Source organism: Sphaerodactylus townsendi, linkage group LG04, assembly GCF_021028975.2.
Source record: "Sphaerodactylus townsendi isolate TG3544 linkage group LG04, MPM_Stown_v2.3, whole genome shotgun sequence".
NCBI classification, from domain to species: domain Eukaryota; kingdom Metazoa; phylum Chordata; class Lepidosauria; order Squamata; family Sphaerodactylidae; genus Sphaerodactylus; species Sphaerodactylus townsendi.
In genome coordinates, this window is record NC_059428.1 from 15,007,162 (window position 1) to 15,025,877 (window position 18,716).

Below are 18,716 nucleotides of genomic sequence, written 5' to 3' on the forward strand. Positions count from 1 at the left end.
AAGGGCCTGCATGGTTTTGTAGTTTGCTTTATGAAAGGGTTGTGTTTTCCACTCTGCAAAGAGCAGCTGCCAGTGGCTTCCCTTTTTGTCCTTCTTTCCCTTCCCACCAAACATCTTGACTTCCCATCATCATATCTGCTTCAACATTGCATTTGGCTGCTTTTTGCAAGCCTCTGTACTGCGCTAAGTGGGTTAAACAGCCCCTCATTTCAGATCATAAACTCGTTTTCATTCCACCATTTCTCCAAGGACCTCCCATGGTTTGAGAGGTCCTTTGTTGCTGATAATCTGACCCTCTAAACCACAGGTGTCAAACTCGTGGCCCTCCAGTTGTTCATGAACTACAATTCCCATCAGCCCTTGCCAGTAGAGCCAGTACTCATGTTGGGAGAGACTGATGGGAATTGCAGTTCGTGAACATCCGGAGGACTGCAAGTTTGACACCCCTGCTCTAAACACTATCCCATACAGTCTTGCCTGCCCTCAAATAGTGATAGAATCTGACCACCTCAAAAGGAGATTGGGTTGTAATCGTCATATATCACATTAATATATCTTCTGTTCTATAATTGATATCGAATTGTTCTGTACAATAAGTTACTCTGTGTTTCTGAACACTTTCTGTTCTTTTATTTATTTAATGAATAAAAAAGGAGACATGTTAATATTTATAACTGCCCAGTAGGACTGGATTTTTATACTCTTGGAAAATATAGGTTTGTTTGTTTACTTCTAGCATGTGGCAGTATTGAGAATATTAAACAGCACTGCAGACAGCATGTGGTTGGATAGTACTGGGCTTAGCAAGTAAATTCAGAAAAACAAAAAGTACTTTGGTTCTACAAACGACTGTGCCAGCCAAGACTGTGCCAGCCGTTTCAGGTGCCATGACTAGAGAAGTGGAATGTGAGTCATGGTGATAAAAGAAATACCTGCAAGACACGTTAGACCAGCCATTCTCAACCAGGGTACCATGGTACCCTGGGGTGCCGTGAGCATGTCCCAGGGGTACCGCGGCAACGCTACTGCCCCCCCTCATTTTTGTGGTGTCTCCCACCGGCGCCAGCAAGGACATGGAGCTGGCCCACGGGGCAGGGCCTGCCACAAGGTCAGCAGCCCCCCCCCCCCCCCCAGTGCTTCCCTTCACCCTGGGAGGGGAAGGTGGGGGGTGTGGGAAGCAGGGGCAATGGGAGGGGAAGGTGGAGGGTGGTGGCAGGGGTACCGTGAGATATGAAGAGTGAGGTCAAGGGTACCCTGACCTCGAAAAGGTTGGGAAACACTGCATTAGACAAATCCAAGGGAAGGTAGACAAATCCAAGGGCACCTGAAAATTGATGGAAAATCGGTCAGGCTCCTTCCGCACATGCAGAATAAAACACTTTCACTCCACTTTCACAATCATTTGCAAGTGGATTTTGCTATTCCGCACAGCTGCAGAGTACATTGAAAGTGCATCATTCTGCATGTGCGGAAGGGGCCCAAGTTCACACATGTCCTTCTCTCTCTCTCCGTGAGGCTGGATATGTCATATAGTTCTCTGGGTGAGCCCCAAGGACATGCAATATAAGTGGGAAGCTGAACGTGCTACGAAGCTATTAATTTATTGAAAGGGCTTGTTTTTCCCCAAGCTGCAGTTGGGGTTTTGGAGGCATTTTCTGCCAGGTCAGTAACCCTGGAGATTGCTGTCTCCTTTCCGCGTGTGGCTTGGCTCTGCTCAGCAGTGTGAGTCATCTGGAGCTGTCTGGTTTCGGATGGGCTGCTGCCACAATGTAGTCTGTGTTGTGTGGGGTCATCTGTGGGTAGCAGGATTTATGAGAGTTCAGTTTGAGCAGCGGATTTGACAGCCTTATGGTTGGTGCCCTGCAAGATTCCCAGGCCGAGGGCTGGATGGAATCCTGTGAGTGACAGACCGTTACGAAATGGGCGCACAAGTCAAAGGGAGTTCAGTGAAGTTTTGGGGAGCTGAAAGGCTAATCACGGTAGTGTAGTTTTTGAATGGGAATGGAGTGGAGGAAAATAGCTGGTAGAGCAGGAAGATAGATATTTCAGATGAAGCCTTTTTAATAGGCATACAGTTAGGTAAGAGATTTTGCAAGCTCTTGGTAAACATCCCAAACCATTTTATGTTATTACATTCTTACATGCCATCCCAGATGCAGAAGGATCTAGATCCCTCCTGTAAGGCTGAACACACTCAAACAAAGTTGACTTTATACAAAAGGAACGAACTTCATTGATATGTGTCGCCCTAGCTACAGGGTGCTGGAACTGAGGGTTCGTGCCCTCCGTTCCAGCATATATAGTCCGTTTGAATAAGGGCAATGGTTGCTCATTGGTCCGTTTTCCCACCGGGGAGTCTCGGCGGGGACTGTTGCATCATGGGAGTCGTAGTTTCGTAGGCCTGTAACCCTGACATCTCCTCTGTTTCCTTCTTCCATTGTTGGTCAAAAGAATGGACTCTTCAGCAACCATACAGTTCTGAGGACGTATGGCAACTTAAACGTCCCAAATAGGGAGTGGCAGTCTCTGCCCATTTCTCCCCTCCTGCTACAGTTCACTAAGCACCCGCCGCCCCCCACTGGTTCCAATGGATCAGCAGGCCATCATGGACACTATAGGGCCGTGGTGGCGAACCTATGGCACTCCAGATGTTCATGGACTACAATTCCCATCAGCCCCTGCCAGCATGGCCAATTGGCTTTGCTGACAGGGGCTGATGGGAATTGTAGTCCATGAACATCTGGAGTGCCATAGGTTCGCCACCACTGCCATAGGGTCAGATGGCAATGTAAGGGGGATACCAGGTAGACTACCAGCTGTTTTAAACTCAGGGGTGTCCACGTGTCTTTGGACAATGTAGTTGGATCCCCACGCATTCCACAAGTTGCCAGCATCCCTAGCTGTGCTATAAAACTGAACTTAACCATGTTTGCTGGGGGTAACGTGTAGAAGGCTGTAGAAGGCCGCGGAAAACAAACTTGTAAACATGGTCTGCCCAGTGAGTGTTGTGATGTGACGTCATCCCATGGGCCAGTAATGACCCATTGCTTGCACCTTTACCTTTTATATGCACAGTGGAGAAACTGAATGAATTGGGAGTCACAGGTGAGGCATGAGGGATAAGGAAGGGGAACAGGAAAAAGGGAGCAAAGCTGAAGAAAAAGAGGAAGAGCCAAATAATCCAAAGGAAAGCAGGTGACCCAGGAAGATGAAGAAGAGTTTGGATTTATATCCTCCTTTTCTCTCCTGTAAGAAGACTCAAAGGAGCTTACAATCTCCTTTCCCTCTGCCCCCCCCCCCACAACAAACACCCTGTAAGGTAGGTGGGCTGAGAGAGCTCCGAAGAACTGTGACTAACCCAAGGTTACCCAGCTGGCATGTGTTGGAGTGCACAGGCTAATCTAGTTCACCAGATGAGCCTCCACAGCTAAAGAGGCAGAGCGGGGAATCAAACCCGGTTCTCCAGATTAGAGTGTACCTGCTGTTAACCACTACACCACACTGGAAGCAAAAGGCAGGCTTTTGATCTGATACAGGATGTCCTTTTGCCCAGGATGTACTGCCATACTTCAGGTGTGTAGCCATGCTGATTTGTAGCAGCAGAATAAAGTTTGCATCCAGCGGCACCTTTAAGACCTCGCAATTAGGATGTCATTCTTGGCATGAGCCGCGGCAGCTACCAAGTATGGAAAGCTTTTAGTTGTGGATGGCGAACCCTTTTCGGAGTGACCGAAAGCGCCAAATTGCAAACTTCCAGGAACTCAACTGACATTTCTGGCAAAGTGGGTTTGCCACGGCACTTCAAACTCGAATACTGAGGTTTTAGTTTAGAAAAAACGGTTGGTTCCGAGGCGCATGTCTACTTGGGAGTAAGTTTCTGCAGTAGTCGGTGGCTTTTTTGGTTTGAATCAACCGTGCAAAATCTTCGAACGGTGGAATCCGCACCTTAGGAGGGCTTACTCCAGAAGGTGTCTCATTGCCAGCAAACTGTTTTACTTTGCAGGTAAAGGCGATTTATGCGCCGGTAGTTCTCTGGTTGAAAATCAGTGCGGCCGAACAGCGCTTAACAGGGTTAATAACACCGTTTCCCCAAACTATTAGGTCTTTAAAGTTTAATGCTAATACTTGAACCCAGCGGCCCAGTTCAGCCTAAATGTGTGTGTGGGGGGGGGGGCTCTGCGCATGCCCACAGTAGAGGGTTTCTTAAGTGGCGCAAATTTCTGGCACTCCGTGCCAGTGGTCAGCCAAATTCACCGTTATTGAAGAAGAAAAGCTCATTGTATGTAAAGGTGCCGCTGGACTCAAAGTTTTTTCTGCCATACTTCTGACCTGTTTTGAGAACAAGGAGATGTCTGGGGTAGCAGAAGCGCAGGCAAGCTGGCCAGGAAAGATTAGGACCTAAATAAAACTTTCCCTTTTTGCTTTATTACAATGTGAATACCTTTCTGCAGATGTCCCAAGCTTTTTCCTCTGCTACTTTCGAACTCTGTTTGGAATATTTGCCTCGTATTGAGTTGCAGTGTTGGAACAGAACTTGGCTGCTGGATTTTTTTTTTTTTTATGGATCTGAAGTGGGGAGTTCATCCTGCGACAGTGATGTTTCTGTTATGATCTGTGAAGCTTTTCTTCTCGGCTTTCTTCCCCTGGCTGTTTTGAAGCCCTTAAGACAAATAAAAAATTTCCTGCTGCAAAAATTAATCTTTGGTAGAGATGGAGCCCAGAGTCATAAAAAGTATGGTTCAAATCTGTTGGGGTTTTTTTTGTAATACTCTGTAGATAGGCTTTCCCCCTTTAACGTAAAATCTTTCATTAACTGGTTACTTAGAGCACTGGTAGGGTATTCGGCCCCTCTAATTCGGCCTCTTCCGCCATTGTGACCCCTAATAGCAATTTACTTTCCGACAGAATCTGACTCGTATAAATTTGAAGCTACGAAATTGGCTTGGTGGCCAGCAGTAAGAGCTGATTCAAACCATTTTTTGAGGGAGGGGGGAGGTGTGCTTTTAAAAAATGTACTGCCTTTTCACTCAGCAAATCCAGAAAAGCGATACAGTCCTCTCACCAGTTGTCCCACCAGGATAAAGCTACTTTGCTAACATGTGCACTCCCCTGCGGCGTGCAAGACTTTATTAGGGCTGGGGGTCCCCTGGGGTTTCCGGAAAGGGGAGGGAGGAGGTACCTCAGCATAGTACAATGTGGCAGAGTCCATCCTTTGGAGCAGCCATTTTGTTCAATTTTCTTCAGGGGAACGGATCTCTGTAGTATTGGAGATTAGTTGAAATTCTGGATTTCCAGATTCTAACGCCATCGGCTCTTTCATTGCCGCGCAGGATACCAGAGCTGAAAACCGAAGTTTTCAGATGTGTCAGTGAACGCCTTGGCAGCAGATCTTTCCTCGGAGGTTTCCGCTTTGGCATACAGCACGGTTTATTGGTGGAGCTCCTCAAGACAGCTGGTTTCTCCCGCCTTCTTTTGCTTCCCTCACATTCTTAATGTCTTCTCTAGGGCTTCATTAGGATGTTTAGCGTTGGTTACTTGATCCAGTGTTGCCTTCGAATCCCAAATGCGTTCCACCATGGTTTACAAAACCTTCTGGCTAAAGTTCTCTGCTCTTCTAAAGCAGCAGTAAATTTCCAGCTTCTGGCTGTAGCCAAGCCTGCGGTCATTTGTGAGGCCAAAGCGCAAGTTTCCAAAGCGCTGAAAACCAAAGCGGAGGTGAAGCAGATTGGCATGAAATTATGCCCCGCTGGTGCCGCCCAAAGCATGCTTTGTAACCTTCCGGAACCTTCTATCCCCGAAAGCAGCAGGGCGGGGCCCAATCCCTTTCATTGGCACACGCATTGATCATCTTTGGTGTAAAATATAATCCTTAGCATGAGACTACAAGCTACCCTTCCCCCATGAACCGTTTCCCTTTTCAGAGAGCATTGGTTGAAGATAATTCACAATTTACATGCCCATAATTGCCCACAGAGGGTTCTTTGCTACTCTGGATACCACCTTCTGGTGGTCCCTGACCCCAAGGATATTCGGTTGGCCTCAACTAGGGCCTTTTTCAGCCCTGGCCTGGCCTGGTGGAACTCCCTCCCAGTTTACATCAGGGCCCTGCCGGACCTTATCCAGTTCCACAGGGCCTGTAAGAGTAGATTCGTTCCAACATTCCACGAATTGAGTGAGTCTGGCGCGGGTCCATGTCGTTCCACGGGCCTCCAAACTTCAGCAGCAGTGGCGTAGGATGCTAAGAAACGTGTATCAAATCTGGAGGAACCATATTGATCTCTCAGCTCTGCCGCCTGAGTTGTGGAGGCTTATCTGGGGAATTCAGATCGCCTGTGCACTCCCAAAGAATCTCACGTCAATGAAGCCGCGACCCGGGCTAGTCAGCGGCTCAGCTCGAAGCTCTCTCAGCCCCACCTAATTTTCACAGGGTGTTTGTTGTGAGGGGGGAAGGGCAAGGAGATTGTAAGCCCCTTTCAGCCTCCTGCAGGTGGCTGGCGAGCGAGATATAAATCCAAACTCTTCTTCTTCTTCCTCCTCTCTTGTACTCTCATCACAGTAGTTTAAGGACTGGCATGTAAATGAGATGGGGATGATATGACTTTTGGTTTTAGGCTAAGTGGGGGTTATATGGAGGCACATATTCACTTCTCAACCCTGCCTTTACAGCCAGCAGCCTGGATGCAATCATGTTACTTATTGGCAAATGTTAATACATTGTGCTCGTAAGTCTCCCCAAGCCCGCCTTGGCTGGGGTAGGGCGAGGTAACAAATTTGTTTGTAGCCAGCCAGCAAAAAATTCTTGTAGAGGTGGCAAAATCCTACCGGCTTTTAAGACTGCTACAGATTACAAGCCAGTGCCCGGCACAGGTGCTCACCCAACACTTTTTAACTCGGTCACCGCCGCCCGAGCGGGCAGGGCCCGTGCTGGCTTTTGCCCAATAAGGCATTTGATGGACTATTTTGTAATGGTGCCTCACCACCCTGTGGAATTCCAAAGGTGCCTACATGCTCAAAAATGTTTTAGACTCCTACTCTAATTGCACAAATGGCTAACCAGCAAATGGCCTTGAGTGGAGAGAGACTTGGGTAAAATATTATGGACCATTGAATAATTACCGTATATATTCGTGTATAAGTCGACCCGAATATAAGTCGAGGCACCTAATTTTACTACAAAAAACTGGGAAAACTTATTGACTCGAGTATAAGTCTAGGGTGGGAAATGCAGCAGCTACTGGTAAATTTCAAAAATAAAAATAGATGCGGTCGGGCGCTATTTGGGGCTGAAGAAGGCAGAGGAAAAGAAAGCGGCTGAAAGGGGGAGGCAAAGAAGAAGGCAAAGGAGAGCGAAGCAGAGGCAGAGAAAGCGGCTGAAAGGGGGGAGGCAGAGAAGAAGGCAGGAGAGAGTGAAGCAGAGACAGAGAAAGTGGCTGAAAGGGGAAAGGCAGAGAAGGCGGCAGAGGAGAGAGAAGCAGAGGCAGAGAAAGTGGCTGAAAGGGGGGAGGCAGAGAAGAAGGCAGGAGGGAGTGAAGCAGAGACAGAGAAAGCGACTGAAGGGGGAGGCAGAGAAGAAGGCAGGAGAGAGCGAAGCAGAGGCAGAGAAAGTGGCTGAAAGGGGGAGGCAGAGAAGAAGGCAGGAGAGAGCGAAGATGCCACCCAAGAATTAAGTGGGACACTCACTTGCGTATAAGTCGAGGGGGGCTTTTTCAGCACTAAAAATGTGCTGAAAAAGTAGACTTATACGCTAGTATATAAGGTACCCAAGCAATGAAGGCTGTGGCAAAACAGCCACAGCCTTTTATGTTAGAGAGATCTGTTTGATTTTGCTGAGGTTTTGCTGTCTTGTTTAAGAATGAGCTTTTAATCTAATGACTGTCCCCAAATACAGATTTTTAAAATTACTTTAGAAGTCTCAGGACTTCTGAGCACCTACTAAATGGATCCTTGGAGCGGCAACTGTAGTTGTAATTACTCTATTTCTACTTAATTAATTTTTTAGATTTTATAGAGATTTTTGTTACTGGATCATAATGTTGTCTCATCTAACAAGGGTTACTGTGTTTGTCCTGAAAAATACAGGGTACGAGCTGCTTCTTGCGTTGGGTACGAAACCTGGATGATGAACTACATGCACTAATTGCTGGTAAATCTGTGTACTACATGTAAAATATCCTGCTGTTACACCTAGCACTCTAAATAATTCATATCACATGTCCTTATCCAACCAAGAAAACTGAATAATTCCCTATTGGGGTGTTCCAAATGCCCGAGGTTAGCATTTTCTGTGCATCTGTCTGCATACTGGAAGGATCCTGGATTAAAAACAGACAGTCAACCATTTTGGGGTTATTTTGTGGTGATGCAGCAATAAGAAGGGGTCACTCGTTAGACGGCTTAGCTCCTTTGATGCCTTAGAATGGCCACAAATATTCCGTTGGCAGAGGGAACAAATCTGTCAGGAATAGAGTGTTTGCTTCTGTGAGCAATGCTGGCTGAAAGATTGGCTTGGGAGAATGTTCTCACAGGCCGCAGGGGCAGGAGAAACCAGATAGGGTTGGCTGGAAGTCCAAGGTGTTGGCCGGGGTCCAAGGAAATAGTGGAGAGCTGCAATTTGAAATTAAAGAGAGAGTGGGCTCCGTCACAAGTATTAGGTGTGTGAGACAGGTGGTGGTTTAGCAAAGCACTGGATAGTCCACATTATTTGGGTATTGAAGCTGTAGAATTTTACTGCAGTGGCTCAAATATGAGTGGTTCTTTCTTGTTGATGCAGGGTCCTTGGCAGGAGTTTCTATGATGTTTTACAAAAGTACTACGATTTCCATGTACCTTGCTTCTAAACTAGTAGAGGTAAGTTTCATATCTTTCTTTAGTCCCGTATTAAAATGTGTATTATCCCGCCTTTGCTCCCGTCCAAGGGGCCTCCATGCATATGGCGCACATGTGTGTCAGAGTCAGCAGAAGAGGGTATCAGAAGTTATTTAGTGAAGCCGAGGGTAAAAGCAAACCTTGCCGGTTTCTACAGCAGCGGCGGATACAGTGGAATCTCACCCGGTCACTGTGTTCTAAGTCAGTGATGGACAATTGGCACTCCTTGAAGCACTGCCCCAGATTTTTGTTCCTGTCCATCTCCTGATTGTCTTCAACCATTTAAAACCTCATTTAGGACTGCCAATAAATAAAAACTCAAATGCAGTCCTAAATAAAACTTGTCTTCAACTGCCTCCCGAAGATTGAAAGTGAGGAGGCCAAGTAAACTGCCCTGGGGAGGTTGTTCCATAATCGTGGGACTGCCACCAAAAAGGCCCTCCCTCAGACCCCACCAGATGAGCTTCTTCGATTGGTGGGACAGTCAGGAGAGCCCCTCCCTGTGATTGTAATTTCCAAGCTGTGATATGAGAGAAGACGGTTCTTCAGATAATTTGGTCTGAAGCGATGTACGGCTTTAAAGAAGAAAAGCAACACTTTGAATGAGTTGAATTCTCGAACCCTAGAAAAAAATTGCCTCAACTAGTTCACAAGTGTCCTCTTCCATACTCAGACATGCTCTTGGTTTGGTACTCTTGATGAGGAAATCTAGCTGTGGTGCAGTGGTTTCATAAAAGGCAGGTGTTGCCACAGTAATGGATAAAGTAAGGCTCATTCCGCATATGCAGAATAATGCACTTTCAAACTGCTTTCAGTGCTCTTCGTAGCTGTGCAGAATAGCAAAATCCACTTGCAAACAGTTGTGAAAGTGGTTTGAAAACACATTATTTTGCGTGTGCGGAAGGGGCCTAAGAGACTGGGACCCTCTGGCTTATTTTTGTGAGAGGATGCAGAAGGTATTTCATTGGAGAACCAAACAGATTCAAAATGTGAGATACCAGCAGGTTTTACGCAGCTAAGCCAAACTTGGAGGTTGCCATTTCTTTGCGAACAGCAGTGTTGGGAACAGAACACTTATCCGCACGCTGCCTCCTTTTTAAAGAATCTCTATTTGGGGGAAATTTGAAAGAGAGCAAGTCGGGTTGTGAGGTTTCTCCCGTGTATTCATTTTTCCTTGGGAGGTGAAACGCACAATGATAATGTTTCCTTCATCGTTTTGTTGCCTGCTTCTTGCGCCTTTTCGTTTCCCTTAAGGGCTCACAGATTGAACGGTGAATGCCGTTGTTTTCAGACTTGCTGTGTAATCATTTTGTACTGCATCGGCCACTGCTGCCGTCGCCTCTCTCTGGAGTTTACTCTGGGTCACTGCGACAGTGGTAAAGCTCTGCGTGACTTACCGCATCGCACCAGCCAGGAATATCTGGCCAGAGAGTCAAGTGCTGCTTCGAAGTGGAAAACAAGGGAATGAAAATAAACTTGGGACTGTTTTCTAGAAAGAAAGAAAGAAAGAAAGAAAGAAAGAAAGAAAGAAAGAAAGAAAGAAAGAAAGAAAGAAAGAAAGAAAATTTGCCAGAGCCTCTGGAGAGCTGTGACTTTATTTGATGTTACTGTCTTTAAAAGAAACAAACATTATATCAGAAACATGGAGCAGTTGTTATGCTCTGAGGCCCTCAACTGTCCTCTTAAGGAAGTGTACGTAAGGTCGGCCAAATGTTTAATCACTCGAAAAAATTTCAGGCTTGCAGACATAAAGGAATCATAACAAACAGAAATCCCTCTCTGATTCTAAGATATGGGCCCTAGATTCAGAAAACTTACAGCCCAAAGAGAGCATGTGATGGAGATTCATGTTTGAAACTTGGGATGTGTCATGTGGCAAATTCAGCCCCGTGTGTGTGTGTGTGTGTGTGTGTGTGTGTGTGCGCGCGCGCGCGCATGATCTGGGTCATGACTGTGTTACCAGAGGTGGGGGGGGGGATTAACTCTTCCTCTCCCACGCACAGTTTCCATAGTTGCAAATGCCCAGGGCCCGCTCCAGGCCCTGGGGTGAGGAGGAGAGAGACAGTACCTGTCATTGTGTTCTTTCCAAGGGTTCATGTAGCACTTGTGATACTGATGGAGAACCAATGCCAGGAAATCGCCCACCCCCGCAGTCTCATAGACCCATCTAGATTCTGTCTGTTCGCCTCCCTTCAGCTGTTCTTATTTTTATTGACTTCATTTATAGCCCGCCTTTCTGGCTGAGACTGAAGGCAGATTACAAAGTGCAAAAATAATACAGTTAGCCAGCGTAAGACATATAGTTAACAGTGCAACGACGCATTTGTCGAAGGCTTGGCATGCTGTAATGCCTTAAGTGGGCGTGAAGGTGGAAGTCAGTGCAGTAAAAGCAAAGCGATTCCTGCCGTAAACCTTGCAGCAGATTGCAATCCTACCGTGTTTCCCCGAATATAAGACAGTGTCTTATATTAATTTTTGCTCCCAAAGATGCGCTATGTCTTATTTTCAGGGGATGTCTTATTTTTTCTGTGTTCTGTTCGTCGGGCATGCTTCCAAACAAAAACTTTGCTATGTCTTACTTTCGGGGGATGCCTTATATTTTGCACTTCAGCAAAACCTCTACTATGTCTTATTTTTTGGGGATGTCTTATATTAGGGGAAACAGGGTAGATCCTTATAGAAGTGTCCCCCTGTTATGCTACTGTTGCAGATTTAAACTTTAATGACAACATTGCTCTGTGGCACTCAGAGCTAAATGGCAGTACTGCCATCAAAGGTCTGCTTACAACCGGAGATTGATCCCCAGAGGAAGTCGTTTTCAGGTTGGCTCCACCTTCCATTTTTCTGAGGTTCATAAAATGAGTACCCAGCTTGCTGGGGGTAAAGTATAGCCAACTGGGGAAGACAGTGGTAAGCCCATCCTGTAAACATAGTCTCTTTAGGAAACATTATATGACATCACCTCCATGCATCAGTAATGACCCATCAGGGAGTGGCTTTACTGTTCTAGTCCTGCCGGTTTGCTTTTAGGTGTTTGTGTAACACACACTTTCCCCCACTGTTCCGGCTAACTTTACAGTTTTCAGCCTTGAGAAGTATGAATGATTTGATGTCCAGAATAAACCCTAGAATAAACGGAAACAAAGTTTGCAACATGACATCCAGACTTTCTGGAAACGTTTGTCTAGATTATTTCTTTCATTTCTTTCTTTTCTTTTTTGCAGGCCATGTATTTCAAAGGCATTGAAGCTGGAAAGGTTCCCTATTTCCCTCACGCAGACAGCATCATCTATGCTGTGTCTACAGCTATCTGCTTCCAAGCTGTAAGTGAGAAACCATGTCTGTTAGAAACCATGTCTAAGGTTAATTGATTGCAGTAGAGCACAGGTGTCAAACTTGTGCCCGTCCAGTTGTTATGGACTCCAGTTCCCATCATCCCCTGCCAGCATCATGCGGTAGTCCAAAACATCTGGAGGGTCGTTTAAGTTTCCCTATGCGTAGAGCCAAAGGAAGCTTCATGTGAAGGAGGCGTGCTGAATAATGCACTTTCAATCTGCTTCTAATGCACTTTGCAACTAGTTTTTACCAAGTAAAGAGGCAAAATCCAGTTGCAAATGATCATAAAGTGGATGTTGTGGGTTTTCCGGGTTTTATGGCCATGTTCTAGTAGTGTTTTCTCCTGATGTTTCGCCTGCATCTGTGGCTGGCATCTTCATCTTCCTCTGAAGGGGCTGTGACTGGCATCTTCAGAGGCATCTTCATCTTCCTCTGAAGATGCCAGCCACAGATGCAGGCAAAATGTCAGGAGAAAATGCTACGGGAACACGGCCATACAACCTGGAAAACCCACAACATCCTAGTGATTCCGACCGTGAAAGCTTTCGACAGTACATCGATCATAAAGTGTTTTGAAAGTGGATTGGAAGTGCATTGTTCAGCACGTGCAAAAGATTGTCGTCTATATCTAATGCCTGGTTGTGTATTTCCCATTGGTAGGTTCCTCAGTGCTTCTGTACTACTTCAGAAGAAGTGATAGTTGAATCTTTCTGTGGGGGAGAGAGTGAGAGAGGGAGGGTTAAAAATACTAAGAAACAGTTTCCAGTGCCGCTTCAGCAAATATCTGCTCACATGGTCAGCCAACTCAGGCTCATCTCTTTCATTTTCTGAATCGAAAAATGGAGACAATTTTCACCTAATGAAAAGGAATGGATGATAAGTTGCTTATTTGCATATTCGGTGGCACTTCTCTATGTGAGCAATGATTTGCAGAAAAGTTGACCTTTTGGCATCACCAGAACCGACTCTGCATTTGTGATTCAAACTGTACATTACATCTATCAAATGATCGCCAAGGAGTGATATAGGAAGAAACCCTCCCCCACTCCCCACATTGGGTGGGACAAGACCAAATGCGCATTCAGCCTACAAACAGGGAATGTCATATCCCCTGGAGTCATTGAGGGCCGAGGTGGAGGATCGTCTTCTCTCTCTGCTCCCCTGTCCCAGTCTGAATCAGCCCTTGCCATGCCTCTGAATTTTGTTCCCGCGAGGAACTCGTAGCTGTCCCTGTGGTGATTATGTTGTTTGTGTAACGAGTAGTGTAGCCCTGTGCTGCAAAAGGAAGTATACAGAATTGTCACTTGGAAAGAAGGGTCCAGGAATATAGAGCTCATGGAGACTCGTGGTGTTTACTGGCTTCGCCGATGGTACTTGCATTCAACAGTGTTTTTAGGGACAAGACAAGGCAAGCAGGAATAAGAGTTGTAGGCAGATAGCATTTTGTTCACAGTGTCTCCAGCTGTTCCAACTAAACTCGGAATTCTTGTGATAGGCCGTGATGGAAATTCAGAACCTGAGACCTTCATACTGGAAATTCCTTTTACGATTAACAAAAGGCAGGTGAGTAACTGAAGGCGATTTCAAATGCTTAGTGGAACTTTTCCAATAAGGGTGCTGGTACTATCTTGCATTGGTCTTATGGAGAAAGACCAGGTTAAATGAATGAGACTATCACATTTAGAATTGACTTTATTGTCAAAATTATGGAAGTTCCATGGAAAGTCCTGCCACACTGTGTTCCCTTTTAAGTTTCCCAAGCTTCTGCTCACGTTTCAGGGTTTTATTTTGCACCGGGCTCCATTTTCCCTAGCTACGCCTCTGCCCAGAGGGGAGGGCAGAAGGGACTGCCATGGCGGGGGAAAGGTGGAAGGGGCAGGGGAGTCTGCCATCCCTGGCCTTGGAGAGCTGCATCTGGACATGGCCCACCCACCCTAGCGAAGGGAGGGGGAGAAGTGGCATGTAAGGGAAGGGGAAGGAGTGAGGGGTGGCATGCATGCAAGGGAGGGGGGCCAGCATCTGGACATGTCTGTTTGCAGCAAGGTTTTTTGAATTCAGCAAATAGATATTTGCTTTTGCACATGACTGCGAGGCTAGAAACGAAGCTGTCTATGGCTGTGTTCCTGCATGCCTTCATCCGTATTGCAAACTATATCATGCTGGCATGGACTTATCCTGGCAGTAATACCAGTAGATCATATTTTTGGAAGGTTAACTATAAATCCACCCTTAATTTGAAAGGGTGGGTACAGATACACCCTTAATTTGCATAGGACCTTGGTCCCCTTAGCCTGTAACAGAAGCAGCTCTCCAAATGTATCTGGTGATAACTTTTTTTTCCTTCCTCCGGTGGAGAGCAAAGGTAACTTGTTTGAGTTGCACAGAGCGTTTCTCCTCGAAGCTTGCAGCTTTGCTTATAACAAGCTTGATCATCATGCACACCATTTTGGTTCAAGACTGAATTTTTAGAAAGCACACAATCGCTCTTGAAAGCCCATAACAAAGTGTCACTTAACAGGGGAACGTCTCACATGGGCCATATTTGGTCATTGACCGTAAATAAAGACTTCACTTCACTTCACTTCACATGGGCCTATCTTGCAGCATCCAGGAGCTGGAAGTTTTGTTTTCGCTTCTCTTCATAAATCCTGTCTTGAGAATTGTTTAGGGATGGGATAATGAATAAATGAACAACTAGGTGGCTTTAGGAGCAGCAGTGGCGTAGGAGATTAAGAGTTCGTGTATCTAATCTGGAGGAACCGGGTTTGATTACCAGCTCTGCCGCCTAAGCTGTGGAGGCTTATCTGGGGAATTCAGATTAGCCTGTATACTCCCATGCATGCCAGCTGGGTGACCTTGGGCTAGTCACAGCTTCTCGGAGCTCTCTCAGCCCCACCTACTTCACAGGGTGTTTGTTGTGAGGGGGAAGGGCAAGGAGATTGTAAGCCCCTTTGAGTCTCCTGCAGGAGAGACAGGGGGGATATAAATCCAAACTCTTCTTCTTCTTCTTTATTAATCTGGTAGCATGTGTTTTATAGCTGTTTTATTTCTTAGCTTGGGAATCACATTCTGGTATGAAATTTTTTTTGTACCCAAATGGAAAATAGACTTGACTTCATCTTCAATCTTCTCATTTTTCCAGGTTCGCTCTGATGAATAGAAGAGTCTTAGATGTATTTGGTACTGAAGCCTCTATGCACTTCAAGGGTTTCATACCGAAACTTGACCCAAGATACACTGTCGAGCCTCCAGAACTACCTGTCGAACAGTCTTGGAAGTGATATGTTGGCCTGTGAATAAATCTGACCAATGTCTGTGCTGAAGAATTAAATTAATTGTAACAGTCGAGTACATGGAAGAGGGCTTGTGTTCCGCTTCAGTATTGTTTCCGTGAGTCGTTTCTTACCAATCAAAACATACCGAAGCACAGTTCAAAGGCTTGGGCTGTAGTTCTGCCCCCAACCTTTAATAGAAAAAAAAATGATGCTGGATCACTGTGATCGGTTCACAAGAGAGTAGATTTTTTTTACAAAATTAATATATCAAAAATGAGTACGAGTGTGCTTAAAATCACAACTTTTTTTTCCTCAGAACAGTTCATTTTAATTCATTCCAGTAGGTAGTTTAAAAAAAACCTAAGAATATTTTTGCATTTAGAAAAGTTAAAGGGACATTGAATATATATATATATAATTGGTTGTTGGTATAAATTTTATTTTAAAAATCAGATTTTAGCGGGGATTTTTTTCTAAGTTCCAGATAGTATTATTTTGGGGGGTGGGGGAGTGTTTTGTTTCATTTTGTTTTGAGGGGGAGAAGGAGAATATTTTTCATTCAGTCACTGGAAAATATTTAAAGAGCCAATATCGAGTATTCTTGTTACGACAGCACTGTTTATGCCCACGTTTGGATATTGCAAACTGCCTTATAGAAACAACTAGTTTTCTTCTAAATCCATTCTCACACGTGGAATTCCCAGTAAGAGAATGAGAAGAAACACTACGACTGAGGCTTTGGTAACAAAGGTTTGGAGACCTTGGTACGGATACCTGCACAAGACAAGACCGCTCTGTGAGGGGAATGTAGCATTTTGTGTGTGGAAGGAAGACTCACAAAATACTGGATAATTTCGAGAGCAAAAAGTTTTAAAGAGTATATACAGAAGACTTGAGAAAATGGAAGCGTACAATATGGAACTGAAAGGATTTTGTAAACCTGTTTGCATCGTCAACAATCCAGTGGCCTTCAAAAGGAATCAAAAGCCCTGCAGTTCAACAGGTGAAGCCAAACAAATTGATCTGTTAACATCGCGATGCTGTGTACCTCTCAATATTGTTCCTGGCTGAATTGTTTTTTTGACAGCGTCTGGCAGGGACACAGCAGCCATAAGTACAGACAAATAAGGCATTCAGGCTGCCTCCCGGGATCCATTTTTCTGTCTCTGTTAGTTCCAAGTGACAACTGAATGTTCAGCTTCCGTTTGAACAATGGACCCAGCTATAGAGATAAGAGACTTTGCAGGCATGTCCGTTTGTTTGCTTTGCAGGGAAAAGACACATCATTTGAAGTCTGGATCTATCCATTATGCAAAAAATAAAAATCCCTCCACTCGATATGTCCGTGAAATGTCACACAGGTTGGGTATATTGTTCAGACTCTGATTTAATTGCTGTAAGTTATTTTTTTTCTGATTATGTATGTACATAGATAGATTATATATATAATTATAATAATAATATATATATCTATATAACAGAAATTTTTTTCCCAGACACTGTAACAATTAAGTTTATATTGAAGCAGCCATAGCATAATGCTTTTGTTCGGACCAATGAAAAAGTCACAAGTGTGAATTTATGAGGGTTTTTTACTAGTCCCAATAAAGGTATCATTATGCTGTTTGAACGTTTATATAAATTCAGACGGACCAATGCATCTGCTTGTAATATTTCTTTTTGCCTGCTTTGCAAAATGATGTCATACGTATGTTTTAAGAGAGTTTTGCTTGTACTATGATTGGGGTTTATTTCTCAAGCCAGGTTTGCCAAACTCTTACAAAAGCATCTGTGCCATTCAGGGCAGTGGAGAAGTATGCTTTGTTTGATGTTCCGTAGTACAACATCAGTGACTCTTCTTCCAATGATCGCTTATATTGGAGCGATTAAAAAGTTGACAGCTAGACATGCGAATGGCTTCACTTTTCTCACAAGTGTGGTCAGAAGTATCAGGTGGATCTTCTGGTCAGAATGTTAATTGCTGAGACTCACCAGCTGATAGCGTGCCTTCCAAAGGCCTTGCTGAACTCAGAGGTGTGTGGGATTCAGCAGGTTCTCACAGGTTCCCGAGAGTAGGTTACTAATTATTTGTGTGTGCCGAGAGGGGGTTACTAATTGGTGATTTTGCCACGTGATTTTTGCCTTAGTTACGCCCCTCCTCTCAGCAGTAGCGCGCAGAACTTGAAGCTGTCTAGCAGGAAGTGCACTGGCGTGTGTGGCAGCCTGCACCTGCGTGCATTCGTTTCCCGCCCAAGGACCGGCGCAGCGGCTGCGTCCTTGCCACAGCCCCGCCCAGGAATGCCCCACCCCCAGAATGCCCGACCACGCCCCCGTCGTGCCCCGCCCAGCCCCATTGCCACTACACCACAGTTTGAATCTCACCACCATGGGAACCTGTTACTAAAATTTTTGGATCCCACCACTGGTGGAATTCAGCCAGTTCGCACCACTTCGGCAGAACCAGTTGTTAAAATGGTACTTGTAAACAACCAGTTGTTAAATTATTTGAATCGCATCACCAGAACTGGTTGTTAAATTATTTGAATCCCACCACTGGACCCCTTTTTATCAGTGGTGGGATGCCTATGCTAATGATGTTTGGAGATAATTGCAGAAATTCTGTACCACCTCTCCAATTATAAGCAGCTTTTAATTTTTTATTTGTAACATAAAATTAAAATCAAACATAACCATCGTTGTGAAACTTGCATACATATATTTGATTTTACATCTTAAATCCCAAACATAGTTTTTAGAGCTTAAGAAATTACACAGTCTCAATCACTTATCCTTATCCATATATTCCTTATACAGTCTAATATAATAGTTGTTGATTTATATAGCTGTGTAAATAGTTATGTTACTGTCTGTGCATAATTATAAGCACCATTTGGAGGGATGTAGGGACCTTTATAATACCTATATTCACAAATAGCCTCCATGCAATGTGATAGACAGGAATAGCTGCTATAGGGACCCAGAAACCACATCTGGGGCTTAAGAGTAGTTCACATCTGTTAAGGCCATCTAAAGCCAGTGGCTATCAGTAATGTCAGCCAGAACTAAATCCCTTTTGGGTATCAGATGCTTCCCACGGATCATCAAACATCCAAGGCCCTTGTGTGGAACTCTCATTCATCTTTGGGGTCTTATGTACAGGCCCACATGCAACTGCGCATATGCAGGCCTTGCTGCAGAAAAGAATGGCAAGGTTTTATCTGCATTCCTTCATCTCCTGAG

The 18,716-nt window shown here is 45.0% G+C and overlaps 1 protein-coding gene across 1 annotated transcript in view; it reads left to right on the forward strand.

Annotated features, from left to right (window-relative positions):
- TMEM135 (transmembrane protein 135) overlaps positions 1-17,136 on the forward strand; it is a 242,895-nt gene extending 225,759 nt beyond the window's left edge. The window contains exons 10-16 of the mRNA XM_048494023.1: positions 5,506-5,668; positions 7,749-7,756; positions 8,080-8,143; positions 8,771-8,847; positions 12,090-12,188; positions 13,697-13,764; positions 15,344-17,136. Of these exons, the coding sequence (XP_048349980.1) occupies positions 5,506-5,668; positions 7,749-7,756; positions 8,080-8,143; positions 8,771-8,847; positions 12,090-12,188; positions 13,697-13,764; positions 15,344-15,482 (618 nt within the window). The 3' untranslated portion in view covers positions 15,483-17,136. The remainder of the gene's footprint in view (positions 1-5,505; positions 5,669-7,748; positions 7,757-8,079; positions 8,144-8,770; positions 8,848-12,089; positions 12,189-13,696; positions 13,765-15,343) is intronic.
- Positions 17,137-18,716: the final 1,580 nt, after the last annotated feature.